Source organism: Mus musculus, chromosome 18 (genome assembly GCF_000001635.26).
Source record: "Mus musculus strain C57BL/6J chromosome 18, GRCm38.p6 C57BL/6J".
Taxonomy (NCBI): domain Eukaryota; kingdom Metazoa; phylum Chordata; class Mammalia; order Rodentia; family Muridae; genus Mus; species Mus musculus.
Window position 1 is genome coordinate 77653749 of NC_000084.6, and position 14332 is coordinate 77668080.

Here is a 14332-nt window from a genome sequence, read left to right on the forward strand (position 1 = left end):
ACTAAACAAAGTTGGCACGAGAGCTCTGGTCCACTAACTTATTAACTAACCTCCAGTGAGGCCCTTTATCCACTAACAGGGATGTTACATACTTTACAGCACTCTACAAAAAGACAATACCACAAAATCCACTCTCAGGATTTTGCTTTGGGTATTCTACAAGGGAGAAAGAAGGTTTATATTTTCTTTTCCCTGAAAAAGATAAGCTCACTCAAGTAAAGGACAGCAACATTGTGAGTAGGTTTTAAAGAAAGCTGAGAAAGCTTTTTTTGGAAAAATAAGAGCATGCTTCAAACCCCAAATCCTATCACTGACTGCAGGTGAGTACCAAAGTAATTCTACTACAGTAATTCATGCTACAATAGCCCGGCAGTCATGCTTATAAAGTGAACACATGCTTTCAAATGATGTTGCCACCCTTTTCTTAACACAGTAGCAAGAGTACTCTGAAACAGTTTTGCTTCAGGAAATTCCTCTACCCCCATTTTAGAACAAGCTGAAGGGAATGCGGAGTCCTATCCAATAGCTAGCTATGGTGAGAGCAAGCAAACTGGTTTCTCCATTCAGATTTTTAACATCATCCAACAAATGAGTATCAAACACATGATTATGACACTCTTGCCTACGAATATATGTATCAATGAATCAAAATATATCATACAATGAAGGCTTATTGCTTCAATACATACATCCATTGTATAAACATCACTGAACAACACAGAATACACATGGGGTATTTATCCCGTATTTTATGTGGCAACATTTTTTAAAAATAAAAAGTGATCAAACATAAGAAAGCAAATGAGTTGTCAGGTGCCACTATATAAAGGACAGACACATCACAATATGAAATTCTGACGATCATGGCAATTTTGGTTGACTATTAAAAATAATTCCCAGTTCCCTTACAGGGCGATCAAGTTCACCAAAGCCCACAACATTTAACAAGATGGTAATGATTTTAGTTCAAACAGCAAAATTTGTTCATTTGAGGTTTTTCTTTTCTTAAAAAAAAAAAAAAAGTGCATTTTTCTATAGAATTTTCGTCAGAGTTCAAAATGATTATCATGGAATCGTGATAGTGGGTGACGTCCAAATACTTAGGTACAAAGGGTAAGGGGGCCAAGTACAATATTGACTATGTGACCACAGGTTCTGTTTTTGAAAGAGCTTTGTGTGTTTCTTCAGGTGTTTGCAATGACTTATTTACTGATTATTCTAAAATGAATATAACCAATAACAATTCAGAACCATTTATCCATGTATTCCCCTCCTCTGCCCCCAAACTGAAGAGGTCACCAGTCAAGTCAAAATTGTACTACTCCTACATGTATAATCATGCAAATAAATATAAATGTATGTATACATGCAGAGTCACATCACCTACCCATGGGAATAACTTGTCTGAAAGTCTTCATCAGTAGAAAATACAAGTATAAACTTGTTATCTGGCTTCATTCTTGTATCTTCCATATTTCCAAACCGCACACCTTATAACTTAGCTTAAATTTAGTATTTATCATAAACAAAGACATCAATATTTTCATATCTTAATCATACTTAACAGTTAAACTATGTTCACTGTCAGTTTTCATTTCCAATGGATTCAGATAATGACAACTTAGAACTATACAAACTTTAGTAAATTACTTTTCCAACTTTGACTTTCAGTGAGAAAGCACGGTTAAAAGGGTTTTGTGTTCCAAGATCCTCTGACACAATCATTAGGAAGCCAAGACTGAGTAACTGTAAGGCACTGAGACCAGGGTATGGTCTCTAAAAGTATGTGATATTAGTTAACTAATGGTGACAGTTTGTGACAGATTGGTTCTCTGGCTTCACAGAATGTAACTATTTTATTACATTTACTATGGGAGTGTGTGAGAGCACACATTTGCATGGACAGGTTAGAAGACAACTTGCAGGAACCAGTTTTCTCCTTCCGTCTTGTGGGTTCTGAGGGTCGAACTTGGGTCAGGCTTTGCAAAAGCAACCTTACCCACTGAGGCATTTTCTAACCCTTTATCTGCTTTTTTATAAAAACTCAGTGTGTTAACTGAAAGGTCGAACACTGTCAGTTCACCACAGCAGAGCAAATGAGGACCCTCCTCCTGCCCTCTTGATTATTCCTCTATGCTGACTGAACAACTCAATTCCTACTTAGAAATTGTCTTAACTTCCAAGAATATTAAAATATTCACTTCAATAGGCCTGCATGGAAACATTAATGATTTAAGATTCAATTATTAGCATAAGCATATTCCATACCACAAACAAGGCTACTCAAAATATATCTTCCCATCTGTCTACTGAAACCAATCACACCCATAAAAATCAGCACATAATGAATGAATTTGTTAGTTTCTATAAAACATTAAAGGTATCTCCTTATACATGTAAACTGAACACAATTAGTTAGTAATATCAGTATGTAGTTTATTCACGTGCAACTTTCCCTCACTAATTGCTTTTGGGGGAGGACCCTGACAGGTAGGATTATAGACATGCATCACTATGTCCAGTTAAGAGAAATATTTTTGTCTTATAACTTGTTGCAATTACAAAGCAAGAAAAGTCTTTAAATCAAGAAGTCTGCCAACCACCTTTTATGTAAGAACATCAACCCAAAGCTAGGGAGATAGCTCAGTTGTCAAGTACCTGCCTAGCATGCACAAAGTTCTGGCTTAATTTCCAGTCACACAATACACCGTGCTAGGTCTACACTAAGCTCCTATATGAACAGGTTCTAATCAATCAGTCTCTACACACAGACGCACACATGCGCACACTCACATGCACACACACGTGCACACACACACACCTTGTGTACATAGATGCAAATGCACCAACCCTGAGTGTCATTTCCCAGGCATCATTCACCTTTTGTTGTAGGTTTGAAACAAGAACTGTCACTGGCCTGTAGCTCTCCAAGTAGGCTATGCTGCCTAACTAACAAGCCCTAGGGGTCCTCCAAAATAAGAGAACCGAAGTTAGACATTTTCAGTATCACCTGGCTTCTGTTCCCTGGAACTAAACTCAGGTCCTCGTGTTTGTGCTGCAAGCACTTTACTAAGGGAGCTGCTGCCCACCCCCACCCCACCCCCAAGGCTGGCTCCAACTTTCAAAAACAAACATTGATGAATCTTATTGCTACTCCTAATAAATCTTTCTGATCTTCAACCTTCTCCACTATTTAATATTAAATGTTTAATAAAATTAGTTTCTTTTTCAAAGTGTTCTAATGGAAAAAATCAAAATCATACAAAAAAATAAAATATTTCTTTAATGTGCTTATTCATAATGAATTCTCCTTTCAAATTTAGTAACTAGAAGCATACCATTGTATAACTATACAAGGTAATTACACAGTTTAGCTGCTTTCCTATCCTTTTGAATGCTTCTAATACTGGGTCTCATGAATGCTGGGCACTACCATTAAGCTACACGCACAGCCTTTTTAAAATTTTAAGACAGGGTCTAGCCTAGGCATCTATCTCCACCCCACTTCTTTCAGAACAGATGAAAAACCTAAGTTCCTTAGGTAGAAATATTAAAGAAATTGACTCTAAGAGTGAGTCTTGAAATTTCAGTAGCAGATAAAAAAAAAATTGTAATTTCTACTGATGAAGACTTTCAAATAAGTTACTCCCATAGTGTTGCTAGTGGCGAACAAGGGAACAAAGTATAGGCTTCAAGAACCAAAAGAACAGGACAGACTTCAAGATACAAAGAGAGTGAATTTTAGAAGAACCTACTTTCAAAAACACTAATCTTACTATATTCTAGAATAGTAAAATACAAATTTATATTTGTAAGTGGCAAAAAATGCTTGAGAATACTTGTTTTTTTCATTACCATCAAAGAAAAAACCACAAATCCAGAATCATTTGAATAAATAAGGAAGTAGCGAAAGGAACTCTTAGAAAAGAATTATGTCATCAGAAAACAAAAGTAAAGCAGTGTTGTCTCTGAACAAGCAGCCTGAAGTATTAAATGCTGTGTGAGTATAATTTTCTTCTGAATAAAATCATAAAGCTACTTTAATATAAAAAATGTCAAATGGGGCTAACCAGAAACGAAATTTTATGTACTACATTTTATGTTTAGAAATTGTGGTGCTTTTAAAATAAAAAGGAGACAGCCTGCTCTAAACTTTTTCCTCTCTGCTCATCTCAGTTACTAAAAAAATTTAAACTTCATAACCTTCCAACCAGGGAAATAGTTTTTGGAATTACACTGTCTCACACGGAAAAACAGTAAGTCATTTTGTTCAGAAGAAAAGTCGCCTATAATGGATGAAAGAGCTCCATTTATCACTTTGAAAGGAGCAGAGAAGTTAAGGGTACTTCAAGATACTCAGAATACGCAAAAAGTTCATCGAAAGAAAATGACCGCATAAGGCGTAGACGTTTGTACAAAGATAAGGTCCTGACTCGGTGAACCCAATGAAAAGACAAGGCAGTGTCCTTTATAGAGATACTTAGAGGAACACACGGGCTCAGAGCATTTGAAGACCTAAGCACACACACTACGCGCGACCAGCGAGCACAAGCATCACATACTAGATTAACCATCTCTCCCAGTCTAGCTCCTGGCTAAAGATTCATTCATTCAACGTTTTACTGAGTTCTTTAAACAGACCCAGTCTATATTTTTCCATTTTCTCAAATACTCCGATTCTTTTAAAAGGTTTATATATGTATTTAACGTATGTGAATGCCCTACCTGCATGTATGTCTACATGACAAGAGGACAGAAAGGACAGGTCATCAGATTCCAGTATAGATGTTGTGCTAGGAATTGAATTGGGAAGCCAATGCTCCCAACCACTGAGCTGTCTTTCCAGACCCTGACTTGTAACCAGTAGAGCACGGAGACAGACTTTTATGTTTATAATGGCATTTTATCTTCCTTTCAGTACACCAATTCCAATCCTGAAAAATCTCCTAAAAATACTGTGTAAAATCAATTTTTCTAACTATAAATAAATTATAACACTACTAGTTTTATTGCAGAAAGAAGATGTCTTGACTCAGGAATAGTCAATATGTAATATGAATTAGCCCATAGGAAATAACTAAAATTACAAGAGTCCTCAACAGAGTAACAAGAAACATTTCTTTTTCAAACTCTTTATTTGATCTATTAGTTACACTCCAGATGCACAGATGTATAAAGATGATAAAGAACGCAATAAAATAAAATCAGCAATTAAATAACATTCTTCTCAAATCTTGAAAGTTCTAATAAAAATAATACATTTTGTGGCAGCCATTCCCTTTTGTTTATGACAAGTCTGTAGACTATGGTGACCTAGTACAGCAATCCGACCATCTACCCCGTGCTTAGTGCTCTAGCCCGCTGCTCACTCTAACTTTCCTCCATGTCAAAGGAAGAACGAACAGAAATTAAGACTCCCTCCAAAAGCATAGAAATGAAGTCATTTTCAATGCTATCTACATTTATTAATTTATATACCTTCTAGATAAACCAATACATTTCTTGTGCATACTATGATTAAAGGCACCTATGCCATTTTTGAAGAGGATTTGAGAGGAACCTAAAAGAATAAAATATATTTAATAACTGTATGAGTTTTATAAATTTGATAGAACTATTTTAATACTATACATTTTAACACATAATCATCTCACCACCCCCATGCATTATTTAAACCATTTTGAAAGTATAAACTAAATAAAATATAATAATACTTTTAGAAGACTGCTTTTTGGTAAGACAATTTGCCTTTAATTTTTATTATCTACTTATGAGGATAACAAGACACCTGCATACCATTTTTCCTATAACTGTAATGTAACTGCCATTAGGCAAAGTCAACTACAATACTAAAAATAAAAATTTAAGACCTGGTGTGATGATACACTATAATCCCAGAACTCTAGGTGCAGCCAGGAGTTCAAGATTATTCTTGGCTACACAGTAAGTGCAGGCCAACCAGCATTATAGGAGACCCTGTCTTTAAAATAAATTAATTAAAAAATTAAGAAAAAAAGAACAAGAAGAAAGTTATCAATAAGAGCTAAGCAAGGTGACAAAGCCTGCAATCTCAAGATGGAGCAACGCTGAGGCAGGAGGATTACAAGTTCAAAGGCACAACGAGGCCTTGTCACTAACAAAATAAAAAGTTATCAGTAATACAATTTAAGATGCCTTGTTGAACAAAATGATATACTACATACCTTTTTCATTAATGACAGTGTACTTGTTTGAGTTGCATACAGCTTTCATAAGCTGAGAAAAACCTATACCCAGAGGCCCTCTTTTAAAACCTGCATGACAGTAAGCAAAATAAATTCATCTGTGTTGGGCGGGGGTGGGGGTGTTGTTTGTTTGTTTGTTTGTTTTGCCTTTTAAAGAAAAGAACTCATTATGCTGCCCTCACTGGCCTTGAACTTGCTATGTTCACCAAGCTGGCTTAAAATCAACTTGCCTCTGTCTTCTAAGTACTAGGATTAAAGGCATGTAACACCATGCCAGACTAGCTCTCTTATGTTTTTTTATCTGGCCTGTTACCAATAATTTATGTCCAAAGATACTCTCTTAAGCATATATGTGTATATGTAGCACATCCCTGAGATCAGACTCCTTTTTGTTGCTCAGGAAAAACAACAAAGCAGAAAGAAATGAGCAAAGAAAGAGAGGAAACAAGGAAGGAGGAAAGGAAGAAAAGAGAGAGAAAATTAAAGGTAAGTTTCTTATTTTAAGAAAACGTCATGCTGGGGTGGAGAGATGGTTCTTATAAAGTCAGGAGCAGCTGCTCGTGCAGAGGACTGGAGTTCAGTCCCCAGTACTCACACAGTGGCTAACAATCATCTGAGACTCAGGTTCCAGGGGACCCACTGCCTTCTTCTGACCATAGAGGGCAACAGACTAACCGTGGCACACATACATTCATTTGAGCAAAACACTTATACAAATAAAATAATTTTTAAATTAAAAACTCATGCAAAATATTAAATCCTAAGCTTTTAATTTCTCAGGTATTCTAAACTAAAATTTTAATTGAACTTTTAAAGTTACTTCAATTTTAATAATGCATGTGTGTGTGTGTGTGTGTGTGTGTGTGTGTGTGTGTTACTGTCTCATAAGTGGCTCTAATAACCAGATTACTTTAATCTGCTAGTTAAGATTCTCTTAAAATTATTTGGTGTAAAATATTTCAAAATGCTAAACTAGTAAATACCAAGGAGAAAACAGACTGCAGAAAGACTGTCAGAAAATGTTAAAACTTAGTGAGAGGATTATGGTCCTTTAGATGTCACAATGCAGTGAGGAAATAAACTGGCCAGTAATCTTAAGTGGGAGCAATAACATGTTGTCAATAAGTCTTCAACTTGCCAGGCATGGTTGGCACACACCTTAATCCCAGCACTCGGGAGGCAGAGGCAGGTGGATTTCTGAGTTCGAGGCCAGCCTGGTCTACAAAGTGAGTTCCAGGACAGCCAGGGCTATACAGAGAGACTCTGTCTCGAAAAAACCAAAAAGGCTTCAATTTGATTGTCTAATTCTCTATCCCATGACAAAAAAAACACAAATGAAAACAACCACCAGATAGACAAAAGGTAATTCTATACACAGATGCTAAGAGACAGTACACTCCAGATAAAGGGCGACACTGATATAAAAGCATTTGAGCAATGCCTGGATTAGTGTTGTGGGCTGAAAGATGCTTCCTGCCAGGACTAACCCTTTCCAGAGTACAAATTAGGATGCAGTTTCTATCACTGCTTTTAAACTGCTCTGCGACTACGGGAAATCACAGGAAATGAATGTACACTACTAGGCACTTCCATAACAGCTACACTGGGGCAATTTTAATAATCCAGTTCTTTAAATGTCTACAGTACAAACTCAAATTATTCTAAAGGAAGAATTTTGAATCTGTGCATTCTGGAAATGATGCTATCATTAGAGTAAATCTATTTTCAAAACAATAATCCTTAAAACAGTAGTAATATATTATTTTTAAGGCACTGTGTGAAAATTAAATCAGAATAAAATTTCTGTAGGTTTCCACTGCAAAATTACCCTTAAGGCTAAACTCTTCAGACTATATAATGCCAAGTCTTACTCTAAGATAAACTTAATACTTTAGTATATATTCTTTGAATTAAATCAGTGTTATGCAGTTTCCTCTTTCTACCAAAACTCACTTCTACATCTTTATCCAAACTTTTGCAAAAAAGACTTCCCAAAACGACAAGTGTTTAACATCTCTTTAAGAACTTAAAACATCACCCTATCACTTTACAATGTCAACTATTACTTAAATCTTCCAATTCATTGAATTTTATTCTTGTTTTATAGATAGCCAAGGTGGTGGCACATGCCTTTAATCAACATTCAGGAAGGCAGGTGGATCTCTGTGAGTTCAAGGCCAACCTGGTCTACATAGTGAGTTCCAGACTAGCCAAGGGCTACAAAGTAAGACAAAAAAACAAAACAAAACAATCTATAGAGCTCTAACTCAACAATAAAATGAGACGATATCCAGTCACTGCAATCAATACCAGCAATAATTTTCTTACATGCTAGTCCTAAAAGAATTGGTCTTTTTATTTTAAAAATAAATGTAATTTCAGTCATGCTTAATATGTTAAATATTTTATCAGAAAGCAAAATAGAACTCATATTAGTATATGCATGCATTAGAAAAGTCACAGTAACATGCTGAGATGAAAGCAGTATTTTCTAATGTCTACAAGTCTACTTCTAATAAAATTTGTGATTCTAGAATCACAAAAATTTCTAGTAAAGACAAAGTAAATTTCTTTTGAAAACATCTCTCAATTTCAAGGAAAGCTTGTTGACTAATTTAAAATTCAGTCAGTTACCTAAAAATGGTATGCTCCTTCTATTGATATAAAACTTAAAACACACACACGTGTATGTGTATATATTTATATAGACTGACAAAGTTTGTAACTATACTTTCACTTCAGAGAAAATCTCATCAATCATCAGAAACTCCTAAATCTTTACAGGGAAAAATCTTATTGTTTAAACCTTATCCTAATAGATTGAAAATAAGGTTCATAAACTTTGAACTCATTACGCAATAATAAGTATATCAATCTACAAAGATATTCTTAGGCATAAACATATTAAACCTTCCACGATTAACTCACAATTCTCATATACTTATAGTGCAAAAGTTAAAAAATTACAAGTATTTAATTCAACCCTTCTTTGAAAAAGAAAAACCTTGGCTCAGACTATTCCTGTTAATAAAAAGTTGCAAATATCTGCATGGTCACTAAGTGATAGCTGCTTGGCATGTGTGGGGCCCTGGTTAAAGCTCAACACCACCAATAAAGAAACAGCTTGGACCAGCTCAGTCAGTAGAGCATCTATCTGCCTGGCACCCATGCCTAGGCTGGATCCTGAGTGCCTCCTAAGCTGGATGTGGTAGAGACAGGAGGATCAAAAGTTTAAGGTTCCATCCCTCAGCTACACAGTGTTCAAGACCAGCCTATGCTATAACAAACCCTGTCTCAAAATTGTGTGGGGGAAAAACAGGGTTTTTTTTTCCCACACAAGATTACTGATAAATATTAAGATGAATTACAGGTTTTAATTTTTTACATATAAAATTCTAAACATCATGCCTAATCTACAAAACACAAAATATTTTTTCTTTTTCATTGATATGAAGGGAAAGGCCAAATTTCTCTTGCAAGAAAAGTAAAAGCTTAAAAACCAGTTAATATTAGCAAAATTACATATCCCTAACTGAAGACTTTCATGCCAATTTAAATGTCTGTCACCATACTCCTACAAATCCTCAAAAATATGTTTTTAAATCCCACATACAAACATAATATATACCAGTCTAACAAGCCTGTCAATCCTGCCATGCTTATTGCCTTTGGAGACCTTTAAAATGACCAGAGATTAGTTATTTTCAATCTAAGGAGTAAAAACAAAATTAAACTAATATATTAACTAAATATTTTCACTAGAAACTTTAAAACCCATCTAATTCAACTGACTGGTATCTACCAGGGTTAATTTAAAGCTCAAGATTAAAGTTGATTTATATATGATGAGAAATACAATGTTGCCCAATAAGGACAGTTTCATTTTCCATTGTTTCAATTCCTTACAGTTAACTAAGGGCCAAAATAATAAAGGAAAAATGCAGAGATGACTAACTCACAATAATATCCACAGTATTCTGAGGAGTGTGATGCAATCTTCCACAGCCCTGAGCTCAAGCTCTGAGTCATCCCTTAGTTCAGAGTATCCCCCAAAGAAATCCGCCATGTCAGTTAGGAGACTGTTCTAATATCCCAGTGCCTTTGTCCAAGACACCTTTGCATACAGCCCAACGTTAGGCCAGTGTTAGTCACCTTGGTGTGTAGGCACTGTATCTGCCATCTTACTACAAGCACAATAAGGGTGAATATAGTCCAATGGGATAATCTGAGACAATAACTCACAGAACTTGTCAGTGTATTTTTATACATTTTCTAGCTTATTATTGTTATTAACCTTAATATAACTAATGTATAAACTAAGCTTTATAGTAGAGATGCACATACGGGGGTAGGGGGACAGTATATACAGGGTTCGGTGCTGTATAAAGCTTACAGTATCCACTGGAAATGTTAGAACACACCCTCTCCCAGTAAGGGGAGCTACTGCACTATTTTCCTCTTGAAGAAAATCAACCTGCAGTAAAGTGGCCTTCAGCATACTGCCCCCTCCCCTTAAGGAAGGATTTCCTATAACCCAGACTGACCTCAAACTCTTGATCCTCCATCCTCAACCTCTTAAATTCAGGGATTACAGGCCTGCAGCACCATGCCCTGATGTTCCACACAGTATGTTGCATAGTTGGTTAAAAGTAAATATTTACTCAAGAAAGTAATACATGCTTCTCATGTACAATATATTATAATTTAATGAAGACTGCTGACAAATTCATTAAATAACTAGGAATCCAAATGCTTGTATAGTACATTCTTTCATAATCTTCATAGAAAATTTGAATCTGAAAAAATCAAATCAAACAGGATTTGAATCGGAATGAGGTTTGTGGAATGGATGGTAAGAGAATCTCAAGTTACCAACTACCTATTTTTACTGCGTTGTTTTTGCTAAAATTTTTTATTCAGACTTTTCTTTTGCATGAACATAAGAGAGAATCATTCCTTTCTACCTATTGTTGTAAAAATACGTTTTTATGTTCCAACCTACAAAATAAAACACAAGCTAAACTTGTGTTTATCAAATCACTGCTTTGTGTTTTAAATACTGTTTTGTTTGTTTTTGGAAATGGTTTCACATAGCCCAGGCTAGCTTCAAGCTCCCTCTATAGCTGAAGCTGGCTTTGAATTCTTGGTCTTCCTGCCTCCCTATCTCCCAAGCGCTGGGATCATGGGTATATGCCAGACTCAGCTAATACCTAATTGAAAACAAAACAAACAAAAACCTGTTTACTATGCAGTCTTTAAGTAGCATCAAAAGAAACTTTTAATACCAGAAGTATACCCTTTGCTTAATTCATAAAGAAGACAATACACTTTAATGACAAGTTCATAGGTGATTCAGAAGTTTTCTCATTTTTAGCAGTATTAACTAGAAAACTACTGTCTTTGGGAATTCTAATATATTGTCAACCTTCAAACAGGCAAGGAACATAAAAAGTAGCAAAGCATTGTGTGGCAGTACTGGCAAGTTGGGCATCAGCATTTAAGCACCTGACTGGATGAGGGGGAATTCTTGGAGTAACCAGCCATGTTTTGGGCCCCTGGGTTCAAGGACTGCTCATGGTCTTAACTGGTGTCAAAATGAGTTAGTTTCCCAAATACATTCAGGACCTCTGTCTGTCTCTGTAACTTAGCAAAACAATCCCTTAGTCTTCTAGAACACTGCCTATATATAAGTTCCTATCACACACCATGCCCCTTTGTCAAGTGATCCTAGCCATTTCCTGTTTCCTTGAGCACACATTCAAATCCCCTACCGCAACAGATGCCAGCTTTGAAACACTGAGGCCACTGAACAAAATATTAATAATCTAAAAAAATGTATTTTCACCTCAACACACTTAACTCAGGAAAGTGGCAACAGCATTATTTTTGGTTTGTTTGTTTGTCTTAAGCCTGATAGATACAGCCCTGGTGAGCAATGTTAAAATTCACTAACCAAGACAAAGTAACTTATTATAAAGAAATTATAAATAACTAATATCGTATGATATTACTCTTTGTCATAGCCCCAATGGTCTATCTGGGAAAATGTGTTCTCTTACTTAAGATGGACTTTAACCCATTTTTAGCCTTTGCTAAATTAAGAATCTGGAGTGGCTTAACAATACCGCAAACTAGGGTGGCTCCAAGATATCTAAAGATTATTTTGCTTTTGAAAGTTTTCAAGATAATAATACTTAATGTACAGTTCTGGTTGAGAACCACGGTGTATTTGAATATTTTAACTGTGTTGGATTTAGAATTCTAAAAGGTAATATTTTGTCGGGTGAACCCATAACCAACCATTACAAGGTAATTCTCACCTAACAGCTCTTGTTTTAATTTTATAGAAAACTACACAAAGGATGCACAGAATCTATGTGCACTTTTGGGCAAGTCTTATAAAGACCTTAGTGTCTGCCAGGGACTAAATGCACTGTATGCCACTGGGAGCAAAGGAGTCTTGTATTAAGTTTGGGGTATGCAGGCTAAGGATGTAGGATGTAGAGTGTTTGCCTAGCATACATAAAGCCTGGGTTCAATTTCCAACACTGCATGAACCCAGATGTGGTGATGAATTCCTATTAATACTAATATCTGGAAGGTGAAGGTGGGAGTGCAGAAGTTCAAGGCCATCCTCCAGCTGGAGTCAAACTGGGCTACAATGAGACCCTGTCTGATAGATAGATAGATAGATAGATAGATAGATAGATAGATAGATAGATAGGGCATATGTGCCCTATATAGGATATATTAATAGTTCTAAGTTGTCCTGCAGTTAAAAAAAAACTTTTCACATAATGTAAGCATACTCCAAATATGTGCACTGTAAACAGATACTAATATCTATAGAAGAGTAGTCTCACCAGATTCTGGTTTAAGATTTGGCCCTACACAAACTCCATCCTTGAGCTGGATTGTCTTGGTTTGAGCCTCTAACAAAACTAACAGTTCTAAAATCTTCATTTTTCAGGACCCATATTAAAGAGGATGCCTTCTCACGCTGCTCTTAACTATACTGTCTACAGTGGCTTTTCCAGCCAACCCCCATTCAGTCTTCATCTCCTGCATGCTTTATTATTATTCCTATTGTTCTTAGTTACAAACCACCTAATGATCTGGCTACTCAAGGAAGAGTTTATTTCATGAAGGAAGAGACTTCATTCACTAATATGTCCCCAACACTGTATAACAGGTACAAAAATACTTTCTGAATAAAACAACTGACAATCAATGTTGGGGAATATACATCAAGATGTCCTATGATGAACAGAGCTAGCCTTGGGATCTAGCTCAGAAACAGAACACTTGCCTAGCATGTATGAGGCCTTGGTTGGCTTTGATACTCAGCACCACCAAAAAACAAAACTGGAAAACACAATCTAATGAATGTTCTACCATTTTTCTACATGTTCTTTCTAAAAACACGACTCATTGTATCATTTAGTGGCTACCTATAAAGATGCAAAGAATGCCTCCTTATCAAAAATAACTGCAGACACTAAAATTCTTTAAATGACACCATTCACTTTTTATACCTATATGATTCTGCACAATTTTTTAACCCCATTCTACTTAATAATAAAACCCTTCTAGTTTGTAACCTACATTTCTTCATCTCCTTCTCTTCTGACTATTCTTTCTCCACTGAATCCACTTTTTAAAAAAGCGTTAAAAAACAAATGCATTTTCTATATATCCATGATTCTTGAGAAGGATGTATCTCCACCTACTGTATATCAGCTTTAGGAAAACCAGACCAAATAGAATGTATACTTTAGTTTCCTGGTTGTTTTTGAGAGTGTGTCATTGTGTATCCCATGCTGTTCTAACTTTCTATCACTCTGCATCAGCCTCCTGAGGGCTCTGAGTGACTACAGAGCATCATCACACCAAACTACATAGAAAGGCCAGTTTGTGAGACATGGTCTCATTTGATGGCTTAGACTAGCCTTGAATTTGCTATTGGACCCAGCCTTGAATTAAACTACTGTCTTAGCCTCTTGAATGGTGGATTATAGCTGGTCACCACCCTACTTGGCTTAAGCAGAATTTAAAGAGTAACCATTTTCCTTTTAGCCCCATTACATATACTGGGTAGAAATAAATGT

The 14332-nt window shown here is 35.9% G+C and overlaps 1 protein-coding gene across 7 annotated transcripts in view; it reads right to left on the reverse strand.

The window, feature by feature from the left end:
• 8030462N17Rik (RIKEN cDNA 8030462N17 gene) overlaps window positions 1-14332 on the reverse strand; it is an 83003-nt gene that overhangs the window by 22261 nt on the left and 46410 nt on the right. Inside the window, exon 1 of one of the 7 annotated variants that reach the window (XM_006526428.2) lies at window positions 1388-3050. The exons of the other annotated variants lie outside the window; for them this stretch is intronic. Coding sequence (XP_006526491.1) covers window positions 1388-1418 — 31 coding nt within the window. The 5' untranslated portion in view covers window positions 1419-3050. Of the gene's footprint in view, window positions 1-1387; window positions 3051-14332 lie in introns of those variants that run through there. 7 annotated transcript variants of the gene reach the window in all.